The 25,595-nt window shown below is 43.2% G+C and overlaps 1 protein-coding gene across 1 annotated transcript in view; it reads left to right on the forward strand.

Moving 5' to 3' along the window:
* Positions 1-25,595, forward strand: part of LOC145407476 (putative neural-cadherin 2) — a 143,045-nt gene that overhangs the window by 105,151 nt on the left and 12,299 nt on the right. Inside the window, exons 8-22 of the mRNA XM_080278405.1 lie at positions 6,909-7,142; positions 8,552-8,727; positions 8,876-9,022; positions 9,890-10,066; positions 10,757-11,156; positions 12,562-12,764; positions 13,852-14,015; positions 14,730-14,898; positions 16,523-16,738; positions 16,970-17,107; positions 19,128-19,258; positions 20,149-20,494; positions 22,451-22,684; positions 22,768-23,106; positions 23,219-23,561. Coding sequence (XP_080134531.1) covers positions 6,909-7,142; positions 8,552-8,727; positions 8,876-9,022; positions 9,890-10,066; positions 10,757-11,156; positions 12,562-12,764; positions 13,852-14,015; positions 14,730-14,898; positions 16,523-16,738; positions 16,970-17,107; positions 19,128-19,258; positions 20,149-20,494; positions 22,451-22,684; positions 22,768-23,106; positions 23,219-23,561 — 3,417 coding nt within the window. The remainder of the gene's footprint in view (positions 1-6,908; positions 7,143-8,551; positions 8,728-8,875; positions 9,023-9,889; positions 10,067-10,756; positions 11,157-12,561; positions 12,765-13,851; positions 14,016-14,729; positions 14,899-16,522; positions 16,739-16,969; positions 17,108-19,127; positions 19,259-20,148; positions 20,495-22,450; positions 22,685-22,767; positions 23,107-23,218; positions 23,562-25,595) is intronic.

Consider the following 25,595-nt stretch of genomic DNA (forward strand, 5'->3'; position numbering starts at 1 on the left):
CATCCCTCTGTGCAAGATTCGATTTTCTTTTTGGTCATTGATTGCTCTCATTCATTTCTTTCATTGTATTTATCTCCCTTCCAGTCTCGCCTTTTGTTACGGAGACTCTCTCTCTCTCTCTCTCTCTCTCTCTCTCTCTCTCTCTCTCTCTCTCTCTCTCTCGGTATTCTGAGTCCGTCCTGTTTATTTTGTCATGGGATATTTGTCTGTAAATTTATAAGCCCCTTTTAATTCGTTCAGTATTTCAATCAGTCTGTCAGTATACAAGTCCCTCCAGCTCCCCTTCTGTAGTTCCTTTTTCTTAATTTGATATACCACAAAAATAGACCTGCATCCAATACAACATATATTTCGTGATGAGAAAAGATGAGAGAGATAATAACATAATGCTCCGATGATAAAGGCTCTCACTCCAACCCCAGACTCTGTGTGTGTGTGTGTGTGTGTGTGTGTGTGTGTGTGTGTGTGTGTGTGCTTATTTTGTTTTGATATTTCACACAATTGCAACTCTAAGCTGCACGTTTGATATGTCCTGCGTCTTACGTTAAGTGGAAAAGTCACCCATTTCATCACCAGGGCTCGTGATCTCTGCAGTTAAGGAAATTCTCTAACACCTGTTCCTCACCGATTTATTTTTGGATACAGCTGGTCAGTATCTTTCGTACGTTATTTATGCATAGAATAATGGAAGAAAAGAAGAGAGATGGTACGGGGCACAAGGACCTGAGAGTAAATGCATAGAAAAACAAAGGTGATGGTACCTTGGATTGGTGGAGGTACTGTCAAAGAAAAGGGAGAGTGGCCATTTGCTGTTTGCCACAAGGGTGTGGGAGGTAATGCTATCTTGTGCAGTTTTTGTGATAAGTGGATGCATAAGATATGCAGTGGTGTTAGAAGTAGAATGCGAGATTGGGCTAATTTCACGTGTGCGGTGTGTTGGGGAGAGCATGTGGAGACTGGAAGGCGTCATAGAGTTGATCTTGCTGGGGAGTCTCTTGAGTGTGGGAAGAGTTTTGTTTCTTGGGAGACATGATGTGTGCTGAAGGTTGGGCTGGAGGTAGCTCTCTGGCTAGAGTGAGGAGTGGTTGGAAGAAAATCAGGGAGCTGTTGCCTCGCCTGACACTGAGAGGACTGTCCCTCCGTGCAGAGATCCTTGTATGCTGCATGTGGTAGGAGTGTAATGATGTATGGTAGTTAGACCTGGGTAGTAAGGGGAGGGGATATTCGCAGGCTCAGACGTACAAAATTAGCTGATTTGGTGGATGTGCAGTGCGTCCTTGAATGTGAGACCTTTTGGGGGGAGGAGGCCTAGGTTTACGATGAAAAAATAAAGAGGAAGAATGGGACTGGAGTGTATTGGTGTTGTGATGAACAGAGGTAGATTAAGATGGTTTGGGCATGTGGAGAGGATGGGAGATGGCAATTGGATGCAGAAAGAAGTGTGAACGGAGGGGGCAGGGTTGCGAGAAGCAGACCGAGAAAGACCTGGGACGAGGTTAGATTGTGACCTCAGGGATAAGGGACCGAAAATGGAGGCTGCCAGAGATCGAGCAGCATGGAGAGCTGCCATTAGGTGACCAATGCCGACGCATGCAGGCATGTTGGAGCCTTTATATACGACACGAAACGATAATAGAAGAATGATTATAGTAACACAAAAGAGGACTTTAAGGTGTACAGGCACAATAAATCCTATTAAGGCATATCTAATGTTGTCTTTTCTCGGTTTCATCTCTTCCTACCTGTTCCTTTCATTCCGGTACTATGTTGTCACATATACTGTAATCCAATTCTTCTGTGTTGTTAAGTTACCGTAATCTTTCTCGGTCCTCATCTGCTTTATAGTTCAGGTACTAATAAAGTCCCCAGCTTTCCTTCGTAGTCGATACAGGAACCACAGAATAAGAGGTAGATATATTGAGTATACTCAATTATAAACACATCAGAAAATATCGAAAGCAGGAGGAGGAGGACCCTGGGGGTCAGAATAATAGGTAGAGATAGTAAATAAAACGCTATAAACACACCAGAAAATATCGAGGAAAAGGAGGAAGAAGAGATCCCTGAGTGTCAGAATAAAAGAGAGTAAACACACACACACACACACACACACACACACACACACACACACACACACACACACACACACACACACACACACACACACACACACACACACACACACACACACACCATAAAATATAGAGATCAGGAGGAGAAGGAGGTCCCTGGGTGTCAGAATAAATTAAACAGCCAATAAACACACCAGAAAATATCGAGGAGAAGGAGGAGGAGGAGGAGGAGGAGGAGGAGGAGGAGGTGGTGGTGGTGGTGGTGGTGGTGGTCCGTGGGTGTTAGACGGCGTGGCTCCCACAGAGGCTTACACTCCCAGCCCGAGACCCGGGACGTAAATCCGCGGGAAGCTCTGTAAGCGGGTCTCAGGAGGGGTAAATTTGGCACACAACAAACAGAGCTATAGCCTCCATGATGCTCCCTCCTGCTCTTTCACTCCCGCCCTTGAAGATAATAATAATAATAATAATAATAATAATAATAATAATAACCCATTCATCTTAAGGACGTCATTTTTATATTACTCTCGCTGCTACCAGACGATTTTGTTAAGCTTGGAGAGCAGCTTAGAAGTGAAGGGGTTAATAAAAATTATATTCAGCCTCTCAAGTTCGAATCAAAATCCCCTGTCCTATATAACGACGTCTGGACTTGGTAATAATACAGTGAGAAAAAGACCATCGTATTGAAGGAGCTATAATTCGGGAGAGTGAGTACACGGAGCAGATGCCTGCTTATTTTTAGGGGGTTAATTCTCGTAAGAGGTTAGTATGAATTTAGTATTTGTTCGTCTAATTTGGCCACATACTCAGCAGCAAGCTTTGTTTATATGTACAGTACTCATTTAAAGCTGCCGCTCGATGTCATTTCCTTCCTTCAGTCGAAAGGTAACAGAAATGTGAAATACTCATGCCTTGAGCAAGACGGAGCGAGGAATTTTCCCTTAATTTTATTCTGCTGGAACATCCGTTGAAAAAAGATAGTGGGAAAGGCAAGATAATAGTGTTTGCTATTATACTAAATAATACTATACCATTTTACTATACAATTTTAGGAGTATAAGATGGGAGGAAGGAGGGGCGAGAGAGTGATAATGCAACAAACATGTCACTCTTTTCTCTTCCATCATGCTGGTAATTTCAATGCCGGACCAAGGACGAATCCATCCCCTCCACTCTAAACAAAAGACCAGAAATGAGTCCTGACTCAGGAACCGGTGGCCCGATTGGACTGGAAATTGTTTTATTCTTCAAGTTGGAGCATATTTGCTCTAACAAAAATTGCACTATATGCGTCGGTTTTTACTGTTGCGGTAACAGACAAACAAACATACAGAAATCGAATCATTATAATATAGATTGCCTGTCAACATAACACTAACTATCAATCACAGCAATACGATTCACTCATTAGTCCTCATTATTAAATGTTTTGCTATTTAATATTGAATATATCACGTACTAAATAAGTTTAAAAAAAAAAATTCAAAGATATCCAAGTCCATTATCAAGAAAATAATTCAAGCATAACTCATTAGCTCTATGGGGAAAATACAGTCGGTATCAGAAGTATCATCGACTCTTCTGCTTCTCTCCCCACGCGCTGTAAAAATCAATGTGGTGAAATCGCAGCAACCAAAACTGATGACTTCATTTGGCCTAAGGTCGGTGTCATAAGCGTCGTCTGCTGCAGATCCACCACAGTGATTTTCAAGGTTAGTGGACAGAGAGGCAGGAGAGACGACAGGACTAATGCCGACTGTACATAAGCTACTGTAATAAGATTCACTCAACTTTTTTTTCTGGTTATACTTGTATATGTATTCTAACAGCTTAATAATTACTGGACCAGTAGAAAAACCTGCAGGATTGCCATTGAAATAATCTCAAAATAAATGGACAGACTAATAAAAGTTAGCAGGCATTTTGATTTGAAAGACTATAGCATTTGTCATTATATAGATTTTCCACCCGTTGACCGCCCTCCTTCCTCACCCCCACCCTCCTTGAGCCCTCTCCCCATCTCCCCTTACAACCCTAACAAAAAATAGCCAGTGGCAGTTCTCAGAATTTAATCAAATGTTGTTGGAAGATTCACAGCCAAACTAGATTATCTGGAGAATTTCTGAACGAATAAACTTTAGTTAAGGTCAAAGGCTGAGGTCAGACTTCACCAAATGTTCATTGTGCAATATACAGGGAATTGGAATTATTTCCAGTCGTTCCCTCTGACGTTTTAGAACGTTTGGTCTCTCTCTGTCTGTCTCTCTCTCTGTCTCTGTCTGTCTGTCTGTCTATCTGTCTGTCTGTCTGTCTGTCTGTCTCTCTCTCTCTCTCTCTCTCTCTCTCTCTCTCTCTCTGTCACTTATTACCTCCGCTGAAGGAGCTGAGGAGGTTATGTATTCATCCTTGTTTATCTGTTTGTCCACAAGATATCTATTAAAAGGCTACTGATGGATGTCATTGATATTTTGGAAATATATGTCGTGGGCCAAGGAAAAGTTGATTAAATTTTGGTGGTGGTCTGAGGTGTCTGGTATAGGCGTTGGCGGGGGTATGTGCTGTCTGAGTGCTGTATTCTTGTGTTCGTATTCACTCACCCGTTCATTCATCCTCATGCCCTCTCTTTCACACACATCAACTTACACACCCAGTCACTCACACTGTCTCATCTCCTCACACTAACTCTCACCCACTTACATCGTTCCACTCACACTGCTACACCCTCATATTCATTTTCACACTCAGAGTATAAGTTATGTGTTGTTTGTGTATCTAACTCACTCGACCTTTCTTTCTTCAATTTCTTCCTCATTTTCTCACTCACTTTATCACTCGTTCACTTCCTCCCTCGCATTCTCACTCATTCACTTCCTCCCTCACGTTCTCACTCATTCAGTTCCTCACTTTCTCACTCACTTCTCTCTCACTTCCTCACTCATCGCTTCACACACCATCTATCACTTGCTCACACACACACACATTTTCTCACTAGGTTTCTCACACTTTCATCTCTCTCACTCCACTAATAAATATCAAACCTCACACTTTTATTCGCGTACTCATTTCCTCACACTCACTCACTCTCACACTGACTCACCCGCACTTCCTCAACTATCACAATCTCAGATATTCTCTTATACTGATTCCCACGCCCACTAAGTTTATCATCCTTTCTCACACACCCAGTCTCTCACTTTTGTTGACTCACACTCACTCGGTCTCATTTTCCCGCTAACCCTCACTCACTCAGCCTTACTCACTCTCTTATCAACTGAAACTGACTCTATCACTCACACTCTCTTTCACTGTCTCTCTCACTTGGTCTCCCTCAGTTTCATTACTCTTGCAGCCTCGCACAAATTTCCTCATAGTCTAACTTCCATTTTCACTGATTCTCATTATCCCTTTCAACCCTCTTTACAGCTTTCCATATTGTTATACGAACATTGACCCTTACATACCTCCAACACACTCTCTTTCACTCACCCACTCATTCTCACTCTTATTCTCAGCTACACACTTTCGCACTCTGGCACAGTGACTTTTTCACACAAACACATTCGCCGTCTCGCACCCCCATTTACTTACACAGTCACTTTCTCACGCTCCTGTTTACTCTATCTTTCCCTCACTCATTCCCTGTCACAGTTACTGTCATACTCAGTTTTACAGTCTTAATAAACCTACAACTTTTACAAATTCTTTTACAATTTCTCTCACATAGACTACTACTGTCACCTTCCCACACCCTCTCCCATCCTCTCACTAACTTTCGCAAGGTCACACACACACACACACACACACACACACACACACACACACACACACACTCTCTCTCTCTCTCTCTCTCTCTCTCTCTCTCTCTCAGCACATGTTCGGTAAAATTCAGTTCATGTTCTGTGAAGTTCAGTCTATATTCGGTAGAGTTTCGTTCATGTTCGGTAAAGTTCAGCACATGTTAGGTGAAGTTCAGTTCATGTTTGATGAAGTCAAATTCATGTTCGGAAAAGTTCAGTTCATGTTCGGTAAAGTTCAGTTCGTGTTCGGTGAAGTTCAGTTTATGTTCGGTGAAGTTCAGTTTATGTTTGGTAAAGTTCAGTTCATGTTCGGTAAAGTTCAGTTCATGTTCGGTGAAATTCAGCATATGTTCTATAAAGTTCAGCACATGTTCAATAAAATTCAGGTTCTGTTCGGTGACGTTCAGTTTATGTTCGGTAAAGTTCAGCACGTGTTCGGTAGGAAGTGGCAAACAGCGTTGTTCGAAGAGTGTGGAAAATTATTATTCTCGGCGCACATTTAGTTATGTCCACAGCAAAAGGAGTAGACATAAACATTCATCATTATTCAACTGATTATTTTACTGTAGATTTGCAAATTTAATCTTAGATGGAAACAAGATCTTTAGAGAGTTGTTTACTAGGAGCATATTGTGGAGTTACATCGAGAGACAGACTGACAAATGAGGAAGTAAAGGAACGTTGTGGTGTGGATGTGGATATAACAGAAAGTGTCAAGAGAAATACAGTGAGGTGATTTAGCCGTGTTAAAAGGATGGAGAGTGAGAGATTAACTAGGAGAGTGAGTGATATGGAGGGGGGAGGGGGGGGAGGGACCAAAGATGAGGTGGGGGATGGAGTAGATAGGTATATGAGAGAGGACGGTTTACGCTGGGGGAAGGGCAGCGAAAGGGCAAAGGACAGGGCGACATAGAGGCATTTTTTTTTTTTGTGGCCACCCCATACGGGATTAAGGCGTCTGGCTATAGATGGAGAGATAGGTTGACATGGCTGTGATGCTTGTGAGCATGAGCTTCCATCCCTTGCTTTTCGCCAGACTTGTCTGTGGCACAGGTGGCGGCCTGGGACGCTGACAATGACTCTGAAGGCTCCAACGCCAGCATCTCCTATGGTATACATAAAAATGCCATGTACGAGCGCACAGGAGAGCCCATATTCTCTATAGACCCCAAGACCGGCCTGGTGCGGACGGCTGTCTGCTGTCTGGACCGAGAAATCACGACCCAATACCAGATCCAGGTGGTGGCCACAGATGGTGGTGGCCTGCAGGGTGAGTAATGGTTAATTCAAGCCTGCACCCAGCAGCAATTCAAGCTGTGGCTGGGGTGGATGACTGGCTCCAAAATGAATGTTACACAATTAATGCTGCATCATAATTAATTATATTATTGTGTATTATGGTACTTAAAGCCCTCCCACATGATTTCAGAAATGGACCCCCGTGGGAGATGTTGTGTGCTGATGATTTGGTGTTGACTGCAAAAGAATGAAAGGGAGGCGGGGGAAAGATTTAGGCAATGGAGAGGTGGTATGGGGCACAAGGGCTTAAGAGTAAATGCTGATATAAGAAAAGTGATGGTATCTATGGCTGGTGGCGGTACTGTCAAAGAACAGGGAGAGTGGCCATGTGCGATTTGCCACAAGGGCGTGGGAAGTAATTCCATCTTGTGCAGTGTTTGTGATAAGGGGATGCCTAAATGATGTAGTGGTATTAGAGGTAGACTGCGAGATAACGCTGATTTCATGTGTGCAGGGTGTCGGGGAGGGCATGTTTAGATTGCCAGGCATGAAGGGATTGAACTTGCTGGGGCGTCTCTTGAGTGTGTGGAAGAGTTTTGTTATTTGGGAGAAGTTATATGCTGGAGGTGGTACTGGAGCTAGCTCTGTGGCTGTAGTGAAGAGTGGTTGGAAGAAGTTCAGGGAGCTGTTGCCTCTCCTGACATTGAGAGGGCTCTCCTTCCATGTTAAGGGATCCTTGTATGCGGCATGTGTTAGGAGTATAATGTTGTATGGTAGTGAGACCTCGGCAGTAAAGGAAGAGGATATTCGCAGGCTCAAACGTACAGAAATGACAATGATTAGGTGGATGTGCAGTGCGTTCCTAAGAGCGAGGCCTGGGGAGGGGGGGGGGGCTAGGTTTACGTTGGAAAAGTTAAGAGGTAGGATCAGGCTGGAGTGTATTGATGTTGTGAAGAGAAGGGGTAGATTGAGATGGTTTGGGCATGTGGAGAGGATGGGGGATGATAACAAGGTTCAGAGTGTGAGAAGTGTTAGAGTTGGGGATAGGGTAGCAAGAGGTAGACCAAAAAAGACCTGAGACGAGGTCATTGAGTGTGACCTCAGGGATAAGGTACTAAAAAGGGAAGCTTGGAGAGGTGCCATTAGGTGACCAAGGCTGACATGTGCAAGCATGTTGGAGCCTTCAAAAACGATACGAACACTAAGGGTCATCATCCCTAAGTCAACACCAGCTAATCATCTTATGCACAATGTCACAGACATGCAATTAACTTTCCTAGATAAGGGTACACAATATATATATATATATATATATATATATATATATATATATATATATATATATATATATATATATATATATATATATATATATATATATACGTGTGTGTGTGTGTGTGTGTGTGTGTGTGTATGTGTTTATCCCTTCTCTGATCTCAGGGACGGGTGTGGTGGTGGTGCGTCTGGCTGACGTCAACGACAACGCACCTCAGCTGGAGCAAAAGCTGTGGGAGGTAGAGGTGGACGAGACGTGGGGTGTTGGTCCCCCTGATAATTCCACAATCCTTGAGATCTCCGTCCTTGACCCAGATACTTCAAACTATTTCCAATACCGAGTGAGTTACCTTCTTTAACAAACAGAACCAGTGATGCCATGTGGTAGTGGTAGAAAAAATGTCAGCCCATATACCCTTGCATTAATATTTATTTACCATACAATGGAGGACACGTGTTTCATGGCATTGTAATCTGTGTCTGCCTCAGGTTGTTCATGCCAGTGGGTGGGGTTGGCAGCACTTCGGTGTGAGGTCAGTGGGTGCCGTGGGTCACATCTACGCCCGCCAAACACTGGACTACGAGGACGAAGCTCACCGCCGGGGCTTCCGCTTCATGGTACAGGTCACTGACAGGGTAGGTGTTGCTTAGGCTAAGGGTCGTCACCAGTAGTTGTGCATGTCGCAGTCCATCAGTGCTGAGGGTTCCTTTTCTCGATTACAGTATTGCAGTTTTCACGGCAGTGTAAACCTTTCTCGTTTTAGGCCATATGCCTAACGCTATCTGAATTTTCATCTGGCAGGGACCTCCCTTCAGTTTGTAATTAAATTTGTAAATATGAGCTACCTTGTACGGTCGAAAAAAAATCGTGCAGAAGAGGTGCAATGATATCTGGAATGGGGAATATTACTTGCAGGCCCTGAAGACGGCTTACCTACAGTATCAGCTGAGTATGCATATAGTAATTATACTCAGGTACTGTCACAACCACACCATGTAAATCATCCTAATCAAAGCAGGTTTACCAGTAACGGGCAAAATTAAGCAGGCTTTTTCAGGAATCATTGTCCATGGTGTCAGACTGTTTCATGCCAAATGCGCACTGGTAGTTTTTTGATAGACTGTATCTGATGTCGAGGATTACTGATCACATCATTGGGTCAAAGCTGGCTGCATGTATTGCTATTATTGCTGCATCCCAGAGAACCCTAGCAGTCACGGAGAGAAAGGAGAAAAAAAGTACTCACTCATGGCTCCATATTCTCGTGAACGAAGATGTTTAAACCTCTTCCATACTAGTTTATTTTTGCATCAGTGTGGTTAACATATTGGTGCGCGTTATTTGTGCTAAGTAAGCCGACATTAAAATGACTTCGATACCACAAAGGAGGATTTTTGCTTGCAATAAACAAAATATATTGCTTAGGAAGAGGCAATACAAACCATGTGAACCCCAAGACATCTCCCTCTGTCTCATGATTTCACCAGCGATCTGTCGTTTAGGGTCGCGGTGGGTGGGAGGACGGCCGGCACCTGGACTCTGCGTGGGTGGTGGTGAGGCTGAGGGACGTCAATGACAACCCACCGCAATTCACCCGCCAGAATGCACACATCACTGTCAGGGAAGACGCCAAACCTGGCACCCTCCTTGCCTCCTTCCCTGCACAAGACCCAGATGGCGTAAGTCACTTGGCTGTTATATATCTTTATCTATATCCACCTGTCTATCTATCTGTCTCTCTCTCTCTCTCTCTCTCTCTCTCTCCCTATATATATATATATATATATATATATATATATTTTATGAAATGTGTGTGTGTGTGTGTGTGTGTGTGTGTGTGTGTGTGTGTGAAGCTACAGAAGGTGGTGGATTTTATTTGGACTATCTGATGGAGCCAGGATTTCGAGGGCTTGAATGATGAGTGAATGAAAGCGTGGCCCATTGAAATGGGCAAACGTTGGCTGTGTGGACGTTGCTACTCCTCACCCTGCCCTAGGATGGGAAAGAAGGTCGAGATGATGATGATGATGATGATGATAATGATGATGATGATATATAAAACAATATTCAGCACAGTGGATTCCTACAGTATGTTGTAGGGTTGGTATTTTTCTTCGTACTTAACAGAAATTTAGTGTTTGTACCAGAAATGTACCAAATGACACGACAACAGTGTCTCTTTGCTATCAGTCAGGAACTGGACACTGTTAAAGTCTGATATCTGCTTATCATCTCAGAGAGCAGGTACCATGTAGGTGTTTTATTCTGGCTACCGTTAGACAAATAAATCTATCTGTTCGAAGCTCCTGCCAATGGAAGAGTTTTGTTAGTATTCATTAGAAATTATTTTTTATCCCTCGGCTTTGTAGGGTGGGCATCAGGAAGTTGATTATCGTGTGGAGGGTGGGTGGGGCGCTGTCAGTGTGGATTCTGCAGGTGGAGTCAGCCTGCACAGTGCCTTGGACCGCGAGGCTCCTGATGGCGCTGTGGGTGTGGCCAGGATCCTGGGCGTGGACCGTGGCCACCCACCCCTCACCGCCACTGCCACCCTCACCATCACCCTCACCGACGTGAACGACACACCGCCCCTCCTCCTGCCACCCACCCTCTTCCACGTTATCGAGGACGCAGCCCCAACCCTCCTGGGGGTCCTCACGGCCACTGATGAGGACGTGTGGGCATTGGGCCATGGCCCACCATTCACATTCTCACTAGCGCCAACCAACCCACAGCATATCTTGGACAACATAGCACTTGACTTCAATTCCCGTAAGTATAAGACGATATGTTGACCACATGGATTCGTCTTTATGTGGCACATCTTTTACCCTGTTATATACCATAATTATCAATAGGAAGTACAAACAATAAACTACAGTTGTGCTGTATACTGATTTTCCATTATCAAAGAACATGTGTGAGAGTGAAGACAGGTGTAGTAAATGATTTGGTATCACTGCCCAGACCACACAAGGGTAAATGGTATTATCTGGAATGTTCATTGTTTACATAATTTTAACTGTGAAAGTTCTGGTTATGAGTTGTAGCAGAGGGTTTGGAACAACTACTGTCCTGGATGGCAAAAGAGGACATCTGAAATGTCAAGTGTATCTTTAATTTGGTATGTTACGTATAGAAAAAACAAGATAAGAGATATTGATATCCAAAACAATGTGGAATGTGAAAAGCATTGGATTATTGTGCAACAGAATCTGCCTGCTAATCTTGTAGGTCTTCATGTTGCACAGTAGGTTGACTGGGGTGGTAAAAGAAATTATGAACAAGGTTAATGATAACAGGAATGTGTAAGGGTATGGTTTATGTTAACGGAAGTAACCAGATAAATACATGACATTTTGTGGGGCAGAAATATATAAGGATATTGGGAAAGAAAGCTGATAACACGCAAATAGAGACTGGAATGAATGTCATGTGTGTGATGAACATAGCAAGAAGTGCAAATGTTTCTAAAATGACTATTGAGGTACCTTGTGATTGGAATGCAGAATTGAAATTTTCAAAAATTTAATGAGTAGATGGATCTCTTGTCTGAAGTTACTCACTGGGTTTTGCTTATACCTGTTTGGCTGTACCTGCATCCCTGTTTGCTACTCTAGTTCCTAGACTCTACTTATCCTATGTGCGTTTGAAGGAAAATGATTAATGGTCATGATGAGCATGATTCAGTCTCATTGTGATTTTCCGAAGAAATTGTCATTACCCATTCACTTTACCGACAGCATCATTGGCACAGCACCACAGTATTTTCACCTGACAGCATTATGATGCAGTGAATGTTTAACTAATTGTTAAAGAACATTAGACGTACATGTCCCGGTAATTTACAGGTCAGGAAAGGTTCGAGACATTGAGTAGACGTGTACCAACTTCATAGCTGAGATACCTCGTCAGTCACAGGAAAGAATTGTTTGTCATCAAATACGAAAGCAAGCTGTCCATCATAATCTGACTGATAGAAAGCTCTGTAAGGTCTGGTTTTCTGTGGATGGTACGTAACTAATATTCGTGACCTGTATCCTCACAGAGCTTACTCTTGTCATCTAGCTCACTTCTCTAAGCATTATCTTCATGTGTCATTATCTTTCATAGTCTTCTTTGCCACACTTCATATATCCACTATAACATGATATTCTATGGTAACCGTGTGCAACAGATCTTGACAGTGGTCGAGGCGGAGCCGAACTGCGGACGGTGGCCACACTGGACCGCGAGCAGTATCCCCAGTTATTGGTGGCAGTGATTGTGGCCGATGCTGGCGGCCTCACCGCTACTCACACTGTCACTGTCATTGTTGATGACATCAATGATAATCCCATGCAGCCGGGTACAAAGACCGTTTACCTGTGGAAGCCTCAGGTGAGTTCTGGTATTACCTTCACTGAATATTAAATACGTGATAAAGTGCAAGATGTCTGCCCGTGACCCAAGAAAAATGGCCTAAATAATTTTACCTCAGCTTGTGACAATAATTTTTAAGTGATATGAGTCCGCAGGCACAAATAAAAGTATAGGACAGAGTGCACATTGGACATTGTGAAAGGTTTATAAAAATGATGTTCAGTTAGAAGAACTTAAGATGTTGCCTCACTGGTTAAAGATGGAGGTGTTTTCCTATTTCGCGAACTGTACTCATTTAATTACTACCTGGTGAACTTTCAGTAAAAGTAGATTATTCCACCACATTTAAAATGGACTGTGGCGATTAGCTCAGATATGTACTACATTTAGAATGGACTGTGGTGATTTAGCTCAGATATGGTCATGGTTGATACTCTTGACACGGAACTTAGTCACAGGAATATTGAGTGAATCCAGATCTGTACCTCAATATGCGTACATTCTTGACCAATAGCACTTGGGTATCATCTTCCTCAGAATCCAACAACAGCCTATGAATTAAGCATTTTGGTTAGCTCTAGCATTGGACTAGGAACACCCCAAGAATATTATTGGTCGAAGAAGCGAAGTGAACATCAAAAAGGGTCTGACTTTAACATGATAGCCAAGGGCTGGAGGAAGAATTATCTCTGGATTGCGAATTTGATTGTACAGGGAATGAATTATATGGGAAAGCGAGAAACTATAAAGATGACTAAAGATTGAATGCTAGATTATGTGGGTTTAGTGATAGTGAGTGACAAGAGGCAATAGGAGAAAGATAAGGGAGGTTATGCAGGAGATGATAAAGCGAGCAAGTGAGGGAGGGAACATACATAGTGGTACCAAAGGAATAGTGTACATAGATAGTTGAAGGAGAGAGGATTGCTTTAGTTAAAGAGAACATTCAAAACAGAAAAAAATAAACAGAAGGTTTACTTTTTGTATATATTCAATGATTTGTCAATGATATGTTAAATGTCCTTAATCTAGGACAGACACCCAGAAACTTGGACGGCACCTCCAACACACAGTAAGCAAATCAACCTCAATTTTAATCTGTCAGGGTGGTGCGGCAGAAGCCCCTCTGGGGCGAGTGTTTGTGAAGGATCCAGACGACTGGGACCTAAACGACAAGACTTTCAGCTGGGTTGGCTCCCCACACCCGCTCTTCTCCCTCAACACTCACACTGGCAACCTCCTGGCCTCCAGCCAGGTCAGGGAGGGAAGGTGAGTTACAACACACACTGACTTTTTTTTCTTCATTGACCTAGATTCACATAGGTCTCATTAGGCCATTAAAGACGCATGATGATTCTCAGAGTCGTTGTGTTCGGTAGTCGTCCCTACATGTATGCATCCATGGTGTGCGAGAGGCAGTCCATCACAGCTACAGTATAATGTCTTCCATAGAGAAAACTAGTATCTCTAACAATTTTTACTCCAAATCTTTGTTGGTAAATGCTCCAGTAGTAAGGAATTTCTAAGACTTTACACACACACACACACACACACACACACAACCATATCTATGAAACTTTCTATATTTGCACTTCTATACTAATTATATGGTGCATGGTAAGCAGTATCTCTCATTTGTTTCAGTTTTCGTCAGTAAGATGTTGGAATGGGAAGTGTATCAGGTTTAGTATTATTAATGGTCAGGTGGTAGAAAACACCAGTCGGAATAACAGCTGTATTTGTAGCATACATACGTGCACACATGAGATCTGGGTGTATGTGTTACTTCAGGTTGTGGTTGACCTTTAGGTGTACATTCTAAGACGAACCTGTCTGACACTGCAGACCAGCATATATGCAGTATAGGTGAGTGGGTACATGTTGATATGAGCTGCATCTGAGATGTGTGTAAGTGCAGATATGAGTTGCAGCTGCTTGTGTGTATGTGCAGGTACAAACTGCAGGGCCTGTGTGTATGTGCAGGTACGAGCTGCGTCTGGCAGTGAGTGACCGACTGTGGGGCCAGAAAGACGTGGGTGCTAACGTGACGGTGGTGGTGCGGGTGCTGTCCCCCGACGCCTTGGCCCATGCTGCCCCCCTCACCCTCACCCCCACCACGCCTGAGGCCCTCACCCGGGGTTGGACTCCTCAGGTAACACCCTCAAACCACCGCAGGGGATGGCCCCTTCAAGTAAGACTACACACCCCTGGGGTACTGGATCCCTCAGGTGTCAACCCCCCAGGTAGATCCTTTAGAGAGCACCTCCCTGTCCCCCCACCCCACCCAGGATCTGGAACTCATCCGGGGTAGACTGGATTCTTCAGGTAACACCATATCCGAGGCCATCACAGGAGATCATCACATTCCCAACGCACTGTAATGTTTCATTAGTAACACGGTTTCTTCAGAGCTGTACATCTTCATGTTACATCCAGATACTAACCTAGTTTGTTTTACAAGCGACAGTCAAGAATTCCGAAAGCAGCTCTCGGGTAATGAAGTCAGTCCCACATCATTATGTAACCTTCAGACTGTCTGAGCAGTGTCAGTTTCCACGGTTATGTCAGAGTTTCCAAGGTAAGGTCAAGTGGTTTTGTAGTGTTAGATCTATCCACTTCCTCTGTCTGGAAACCAAAGTATCTTCATCACTATCAGTATAAATACAACCCAGCCACAACCCCGTCGTTTTGTACTTCGTATCCTATCTTTAAATCACCACGCCTAGTTATAGCACTCATAATAAAACACTACTCCCGCCACAAATGTCTGTCACTACTTTTTTCTCATTCACAGTCATTAGTTCCCCCTGCACTAATGTTTTCCGTTGCACCTACCACTGATATGTTTCTCAGTTATCTGTTTTCTAATGTTTTGAGGAACTCATTTTCACCTTATGCACTACAATTATCCTTGATAATACAATCCTCGACACTCCCATCTTGTCAACTCTTGTGTTGTTGACCAGCACAGTCATTTACGAGTATCTGTCTTCAGACATGATAATTAGTCAGTGTTCTTTCATACTTCACTGCACTTTTGCACCTTGCTTATGCATACCAGGTTGTAGAGCAGGATGCAGAGCACACACACACACACACACACACACACACACACACACACACACACACACACACACACACACACACACACACACACACACACACACACACACACACACACACACACACACACACACACACACACACACACACACACACAGTCTTTAACACTTGCATCCAGATCTGAGGCAGATAAACTCAGTGATGTTTTATTAAGGCGCTCCAACCGGATTGATCCTGCGTAGGTTTATATACAAGGGTTGGTTGGGGTTCACGTTATGCCACTCAGGGATGTGTGAGGCTGGTTACTCACATCTTAAATGTCAGGACCAACTTGCCTAGCCCTGGGATCCTATGCTGCTTTGGGGTAACACAGGATTAGATGATGATGATGATGATGGTGATGGTGATGATTGACGGTTATGATTCCCAAGCATGTGAAATCGTTGTTGCTACAACCTGAGGCTCGATTGGACGTGAACCCAGTGTACCCCGAAAACCAACAAGAGTTGCTCCTAGAGGTCATTTGTTGAGGTTATGTCGAAATATTTATGTTGTGATAGTGTGATGCATGAAATGATTGTGTTGCGGTATTGCTGGCTGCATTGCATTGTGGGCATAGTGAATTGCTTTTGTGACATAAAAGTAATGCATATACTATGAAGTTAAATGACGAAAGCATGCTATATAAAAATGGTCATTTTTTTTTTTTCCAGGATGGAAGGAGCGGGCTGGGGAGGGTTGTGGAGGGAGTGCGGCGGGTAGTGGGTGGCGTTGCTCGCCCCGTGGAGGTGTTGAGTGTGGAGGGCCATCCTGCCCTATTCTCAGTGGCAGCCCCTGTAACTGCCGTGTGGCTGAGTGTCAAGGTGTCAGACGCTGGCTACATGGACCCTGTCAAGCTGCGGGGACTTCTGGCACTGCATGCCAAACAGGTCTGTGAACTCCCATACTTTTGTATAGCATATTTTCATATTTGCAGAGGAGTGCGTATCTCTGTTAGTCATTTCATCGTAGTGACCTTGATAAGAAATACAGCTGAGTAATTTAAATGTATTATCTTAATGAGGACTGCACATAACCAGCCAGGGTGTGTCTGCAACACTGTATTACACCAAGGTCTGATATAGATACCCATCATTTTGATATTACCTTTATATTCTTAGCTAGGGGCAGCTACTAACTTGACAGTGGTGATGGAAGCAACAACAGTTGGGTTGAACCCCGACTATAGTCAGAAAATCCACGGCAGCCCGCTAGACCCCCCAGCCGCTTCCAGTCCCTCCACCTCACTGCCTCTTCAGGTTGAGTCATGGTTTCTTCGTGTCTGGTATTGCATGACTCAAGTTTTTTTGTTTTTTTTTAATCACTCCGTTTGTGTGCGGCCCCATTATTTCACGTGTAATACATAAAGGGCTCCTTGATTACACTTGTCTTGTGAAGAAGTCTGACACCTCCTTTCTGGAAATTGCTCTTCTACATCATTGTCTGTGTGTGGATTTGTTAATCCAATCCAGGGGTTCTCAAACAGGGTTGTGTGAAACCCCTGGAGTACCTAAGAGGGTTCCCAGGGGGTACTTTGGAGGCAGGTGAATAATCAATAGAGATTATACTATTTTTGCTAATTGAAGTCATGAAATGATTACTGAGAACTGAAAAACTTGTTTCCTTGAAACATATAATATCGTTTTTACTCAGATGGTATACTGTTTTTTTTATCATTCCATTACTGTGTACAATGACACAAAACTGCAGCAATATAATGAAACTTCTTTGCTCGAAAGTAATTACTGTTGCAGTAGTTTTACAAGAAAAAAGTGTGTTACAGTACCCTTCTGTTATGGACTACTGTTACTGGAGCATTAATTTTTATCCAGTGCCTCATTAATGGAGGTACAGATCAGTGATCTAATAACTCAGGAGGAACGTGGTAAGAAAAAGTCTGAGAATGGCTAAAGTAATAACTAAATTCGAACAATAAGAAAAGATTCGCAAACTGCAGTCTTCATGGTTCATTAAGTTCTTCCTCTGTCTTTTGATAATGGTAATATGTCTCCCAAAGGAAGTGTATGAAGTAGGCCTCATTGCTGTTAAATTTTTATCAATAACAATCACTGTTATTTTCTTTTACATAGGGCGTTATTATTATTTTTTGATATATATTTTTTTAAGTTTTCACAGTATGGTAAAAATTCTGAGATCCCATAGCTAGTTCTGTATAGTAATTTGTGCGATAGAGAGGGAGTAAAAGCTGTAACAGGAAGACTGTGCATACTGGAGGTAATACAACTTGAACATTGTTGTAGATTATGTGAGATCTTAACGAGTATGGTCATTATTGTTTTACGAAACCCAGCTCAAGCTGTATGCAAATGATTATTTTTTCTCAAATGTTTGGTATAAATGTATCAGTTACTTTGGGAATGTATGAAGTCTCGTCGTTTTGTTTCGTTTATAATGGCTCCAATATGCTTGCATGCATCAACCTTAGTCACCTCATGGCAGCTTTCCATACTGCTTGACCTCTGGCAACGTCCCTGTTCAGTCCCGTATCCCTGAAGTCACACTCTTTGACCCCGTCTCAGGCCTTTTTTGGTCTGCCTCTCGCAACCCTATCCCTGACGTTTGCACTTCTTACTTTCTGCACCCAATTGTCTAACTCCCATCCTCTCCACATGCCCAAACCATCTCAATCTACCCCTCTTTATCACAGCACCAATACACTCCAGTCTCCTCCTTCCTCTCAATTCTGCAGTCTTAAACCTAGCCCCCCCAGGCCTTGCATTAATGGATGCACTACATATCCACCAAATCATTGTCATTTCTGTACGTTTGAGCCTACAGATATCGTTTTTCACTGCCCAGGCCTCAGTACCGTACAACATCACACTCCTAACACATGCTGCATACAAATATCCCTTGGCTTGGAGAGAGAGCCCTCCCAGTGTCAGGAGAGGTCAAAGGTCCCAGAACTTCTTCCAGCCACTCTTCACTCGAGCCGCAGAGCTAGCTCCAGCCCCACCTTCAGTACACAGCATGTCTCCCAAGCAACAAAACTCTTCCCCACACTCAAGAGACTCACCAACAAGATCAGTTCTTTCACACCTGACAATCTCCACATACTCTCCCCGACACCCTATGGCAAAAATAAGCAGGCAGCATCAAACATGATAGTAACTGGGGCAATTGCAGTAATGTAGAGTCATGGTGTTGACATAATGCATATAGTAAGTATGTGCCTTGGATAGCACAGCAGTAAATGTTAACCAGATTCTGATAATCAGTATAGATAGTAAGCAGAAAGTCATCACGTGTGGTGTGCAGGTTGTGGACACGAACTCCACGGCTCTGGTAACACCACGCCTCACTCGTGCACAGGACTGCAGCCACCGTGACCACCAGACCTGCACACCAACTTCCTGCCACAACAGTGGTCGCTGTCTCCCAGAGGGCAGGTAAGAGGTCCATAGACATTTTTAAATGGCAGGTATGGTTGTGGTCTAGAGAAAAGTAAAGTGAAGCAAACTTTGGCAATGCTCTTCATTTCAGTGACCGGGAAGTATGGCTTCAAGCGTGTTTGTGTGTGTGTGTGTGTGTGTGGGTGGGTGTGTGTGTGTGTGTGTGTGTGGGTGTATTTTCTTTGCATAAATGTACAGTCCATAACAAGACGAACCATTGCATTATGAATTATGTCATTTATATCCTAATCCCCTATAAAAGATTTTAAGACATTAGGAAAAGCACTATCAATATGGGTTAAAAAACACAGTAACAGTAACAGGACTACCAAAGTACAGTCAGCAGAATGAATCGCAGAGATCCGGTGTGTCACACAGTGACTTGTGAAGGTGTATGGCATGGAGGAGCACTGCTGGGCCTCAGGTAATGCACTATATTTTCCGAGGCCAAAGTCCAGCACACAAAAATGTGATGGATAGGGCAACAAATATAGTACCAGTGTAGAGGTAAGAAATACAGTGTAGAGTGCTTTAAAGCCCCATTTTTTTCTTTACTCAGCAAGAGACAAAAATATCCCTTCCGTAATTTACGCACACACACACACACATACACACACACACACACACACACACACACACACACACACACACACACAGAGGAGTATATCGCAAAATTCTTATACCCTCATCGCATTATTTGGGCGAGGATGTAGGGGAGGCTTCATTTAAGGGACAGGTGAGGCTTTATGTGGACTTGAAAGTGAGGTTATATACACTATGACCACTACTTTTTGTCCTTGACACGCTTTTTGGATACCTGAGAATTTTTTTGGCTGACTATTTGCTGGAAGGACAGTGAATGGTTCAATGAATCATGTGGTTGTCAGGTGTGTGTGTCCCGATGGGTCGTGGGGGCCCCAATGCAAGATCCTGAGCCGTACGTTCTCTGGGAAGGACTGGGCCTGGGTGCGACCACTGCCCCCCTGCCTTCCCCTGACCATCTCCCTCCGTGTCCTCACCCGCCGCCCCCACGCCCTGGTGCTCTACTCAGGGCCCATGGCGCCCATGCCACGCCACCCCAATAACCCGCCCACGCCCATGCTGGCCCTCCAGCTGTGGCACGGCCGCCCACAGCTGCTGGTAGAAGGTGTTGCTGGGGTCATACACCTAGATGTCCCTACAGCAATTAATGATGGCGACTGGCACGCCCTACACCTCAGGTTAAGCACAGAGGTTCGTCACTGTACTTTATTCTTGAATAGTTGATGAAGCCAATGTATTATATATATATATATATATATATATATATATATATATATATATATATATATATATATATATATATATATATATATATATATATATATATATATACACTGTGTAACGCGACGTATGACAAAAACTTACACCAATGACCTATCATGTAATTCTGGGTGTATTTTGTTCTATAAACATATGCTCTCCGCGACCCCAGTTCAATACCCAGCATTCAGCTGTTTTGTGTAAAAGCTCGTCTCTTGCATGTGCCATTGGGTGAGAGCTTCGCAGGGCGACGAGAGACGAGTATTATTAGCTTATACTGTACTATAAATAAAAATCCCATATCCTATCAGTACACACGAGTTTTAAGAAGAAACTTTACGTAGTCTATTGATTCTTTAACATCAAGTCATGCATTCATGCAGTTCTTTTGCACATATCGACTGTAATTAAGGATTAAATTCAAATTTTATGGCTTGCAAGGGAGTAAGGAGGGAGGGAGGAGAGGCTGGTGTGTTGTTGCCAGTTTTGTAATATTTGGTTTGTAGGATCCTGCTACCAGCATTATCATAACACCCACAGCTCATTCAGTGAAAGAATGTTACCCTACTAGGTGACTAGCACCACTTTAAGTCAGGAGTGATATTATTATTCGTTACAATTTTTCTGCTGCAAGTAAACGTGGCACTATTTTTTCCATTTGTTGACGTGAGAACAGTGACACAGGATTACCAGTGTAACGACCATGTTACTAGACCTATTTTATTGCTTCTACTGGCGGCACTAACATCTGGCAACATGATATCTAGCTACATTCTGGATATTTTTGCCATTATTAGGTGATATTCTAGAGATTTTATCGTATTTTCTAGCGATGTTTTGCAGTGTTTATTATCTAGCGACATTCTAGCAAGTTTTCATGACTAAACTAGCGAGACTGATGATAAGGACTTGGCAACCCTGCGTCTACTGTCCTTTGAACGGGAACATTTGCAGAGGAGGTACACATTTTAAATACTGTTCGCGTTCTATTGTTCACCGGGCTCAGCTTCACATGTTCATGAAACAGCATGCCACGTACGTACAGCATTGAAGAATATGCAGATATCATGTATTTTTTTACGGATTCTGCGATGATAGTGCTGCAGAGAGGAACACAGGTGGAGATACCCAATGGCGCCACGTTTACTTGCAGAAGAAAATTTGTGATTAATAGAATTCTTCCTGACTTAAAGTGAGGCTAATCTTCCTTTAGAATAACGTTTTTTCACTGAATGAGCAGTGGGTGTTATGATAATGCTGGTAGCAACATCCTACAAACCAAATATTACATAACTGGCAAAAACACACCAGCCTCTCCTCCCTCCCTCCTTACTCCCTTGCAAACCATGAAATTTGTATTTAATCCTTAATTACAGTCGATATGTGCAAAAGAACTGCATGAATGCATGACTTGATGTTAAAGAATCAATAGACTACGTAAAGTTTCTTCTTAAAACTCGTGTGTACTGATAGGATATGGGATTTTTATTTATAGTACAGTATAAGCTAATAATACTCGTCTCCCGTCGCCCTGCGAAGCTCTCACCCAGTGGCACATGCAAGAGACGAGCTTTTACACACAACAGCTGAATGCTGGGTACTGAACTGGGGTCGCGGAGAGCATATGTTTATAGAACAAAATATACTCAGAATTACATGATAGATCATTGGTGTAAGTTTTTGTCATACGTCGCTTTACACCCTGTATATATGATAGTATGTTTTTTGTGAATGAAATTATGAAATCAAGAGCCCCAGGGTTTGCAGATTGCAATAGGATGACCATATTCTAATTATAAGGGAAGTACCTAATGCTCAAATGGTGAATGTGAGCGATGATTAATATCATGTGAGGTAGGTTAGGAAGATAATAATGATTATATACAGGGTGTGGCAATGGTGGTGGACCTATGTGGCCGTGGGCACCATAACACTTCCGTGGATGATGGCCATTGTGCAGCAAGGGCATCCTGGAGTAGTCCAAAAGGCCTGGCACCATGGCTGTTGCAAGTGGGTGGCTTGGCTCATACACCACCCAGTTCTGCCGACCATGGGTGGAGGGAGGCGCCGACATCAAGGCTACTTGCTGGATGCATATCACATTTGCGCATCAATGGTCAGGTGAGGCATTGGTTAGTATACGTGTGTCAGCTTTACCATGTCCCAGGCACAGCAACCATTACTGTCTCTCAGCTTTGTTGCAGCTGGTGGATCTGGGTGAACCAGCCTACAGTAGGGGTGGCTTGAGAGGTTGCCAACCCCAGGAAAAGGCATGTGAGGGTGGCTGTGGACACCGCGGACAGTGTGTGGGTGGCCTAAACCAGCCGCAGTGTGAGTGTGACCCAGGGTGGACTGGGTCAGGATGTGACACACCCACCCTCCCCGCAACTTTCAATTACTCTTCCTACATCAAGCTGGCACTGACCTTCACGCCAGCTCCGCAGGTGGTGATTGTGCAGATGCGTTTAAGGACTAGAGGACCAAAGAATATAATTTTGCTCAGCCTGGCTGCACACCAGAAAGATGCTGCTTTTACACTTTATGTAAGTCGTTTTGCTGATGTAAATTTTGCTTAGGTGCACAGTTGTTGCCATGCTATTCAGTTAGATACTTTATGCTTTTAGTATTCATCATATCATTCACGGCTCTCCCCAGCTGCAGGAGGGAGTGGCATGTTTGCGGGTGTCGGGAACAGGGTGGACAGAAGTCACTGCCTGTGTTGAGGGTCAGCCACTGGGTGATGGAGAGTGGCACACGGTCAAAGGTGAACGTCATGGCCACAGTTTGGTGGTGGCCGTCGACGATGGGGATGGATGGCACCGCAATGAGTCACTCGCTGTACTGGCTGCCCCAGGGGAGGAGGCGCACTTGGGAGGCCCACCCCGTCACCCCCCGCTGGCCCTGCATGTGGACACTGATGATGGTGTGATGCTGGGAAAGGGGAGTTCTGAGCTGTTGGGAACAGACTTTGTTGGCAAAACTGATGAAGATGAGGACAGTAAGAACTGTTTCCTTTGAATATGTTTTTAGTGAATAACTCTGAAATTGTGATACATCGAAGGGCAGTAGTATTATATCATGTAATATTTTCTCCATTTTAGTTCACTCTAAGGTGACACTTTGTGAGAGTGGTTACATCATTTTCATATTTCCATAATAGATCATTTACTAACCAGAAAATATTACACATCACTCCGTTCAAAGAAATTCTTTATTCAAGAATCCACAATCGTAGGAATTTCATGTTCCTGTGTTGCGAAAGAAATTGGAAAAGCCATGTCCAGCGTCATTCTGTACATCGAGTCTTGACTGCCACTGAAAACATGATTATATCCACAATACATCCATAGTGGAAAGTACCAATGTTTTTTTTTTTTTTTTTTTTTTAATTTCAATAACACTACCTTTAAAAGCGAGACAAAAGCTTTCGGGGGTCGAATGTTAATCATCCACCAAAATATGTTGTTTGCTAAAATACAGACTACCTACATGTTAAATGTGAAGAAATTTCACAAAACGGTACGGAATTCAGTCAAAAAGTGAAAAGATTATATGATTGCTGTCATTCGATCGTCTTTGATCAAATCCTCACAAGAAGTAATGGACTTCTGGACCTCCGCCTAGTTGCAGTTTCCTGAATGTTTGGTGAAAATTCGTCCACAATTTTTCGAGATACTTTTGCAGCAGATGCACATACACACAGACACACGCTAATAAAAACTATATTGCCTTGCTGAAGGCGAGTAGAATAAAAGAAAAAAAAAAACTGTGTGGCACGTGCACCTTCTCATCTACTTGCTTCACCTTGAAAAGTAAGCAAGAGAAAAAAAAAGCCAATGGGATGAAATGTAAAACTCGTAAGACTATATATGTGCTTGCAACCTGCCACATGTATTTGTTTTGGAAAGAAGGGGAATGATATAATGAGTAGAGCAGTAAGGGAGACAAATGGAAAAGCAGCAATAGACTCTTTTTGAGAAGAAGGGATGGTGTGAGCATTTAAAGATTTTGAATGTAAATTTCCACATAGCATGGATGGAAAACTTGCTTGTGCAGAATAAAATGGGGAGGAGATCAGTGGGTGTAATAGGGTAGAAAAGCAAGATGTAGAGAAGCATTACAGAATATGTGTGGTAATGCAGCACAGTGACGAGTGTCTACAAAGAGTTGGGAGGGGAGAGGGGTTAATGTTGCAAAGTGGTTGATTAGACCTTTAAATAGGTTATATGCAACGACTGAAGTACGATACCCGAAGACAGGCAGAGTGAATGTATTGTACCAGTGTATAAAAGCATGTGAAACAAAAAAAGAATGCTCAAGTATTAGGAAGATATATAAAAAAGGGTGGAATCAGTCAGTCGCTGTTGAGCATACCAATTAAGGTGTGTGGAAGATAGGTGATGGGAAGTTCAGTGCATCATACTCAGTGCCATATTAGGAGGGAACAGGGAGTTTTTAAGTGTGGCAACCAGTGTATGGATCAGCTTGCCTTGAGAAACGCATGAAAGATATTTAAAAAAGGGGGTGGAATCAGTTTGTCACTCCAGTGAACCTGGGAAGGTGTTTGACAAACATGATAGCGATGGTTTACAGCAAGTGTTTCACACGTTAGGGGTAGGCAGGAAATACCTAAAAGCATTGAAGAGTTTTCACTAAAGGAACAGGGCATTCATGTAAATGAAAAAAGAGACGCGTGGAGGTCTTGGGATAAAATAGGGTGCATCGGATGTGTGTGATGTCTCCCTGGCTGTTCATTTTGTTTGTTACTGAAATGATGAGGAGGATAGATATAAAAGTTTTGAGGTGAGAGGAGAGGAAAGTTCAGGGGTTGCAGAGAGACTTGGAAGTGTGCAGATGATACAAAATTGAATACACACTCAAAGTAAAGTTTAGCAGTTAGTAACTGCTTTTCAAAGAGTTCATATGAGGAGGAAACTGAGATTAAGTGTGACAAAATGGCAAGGTGGTGAAATGTTGTATTGAGGCAGCACAGCGATATGAAAGTAAACTGAATATGGAATATTTGGAGCCG

Source organism: Coenobita brevimanus, chromosome 73 (assembly GCF_032717465.1).
Source record: "Coenobita brevimanus isolate Jiangsu-jjx chromosome 73, ASM3271746v2, whole genome shotgun sequence".
In the NCBI taxonomy this organism is placed as follows: domain Eukaryota; kingdom Metazoa; phylum Arthropoda; class Malacostraca; order Decapoda; family Coenobitidae; genus Coenobita; species Coenobita brevimanus.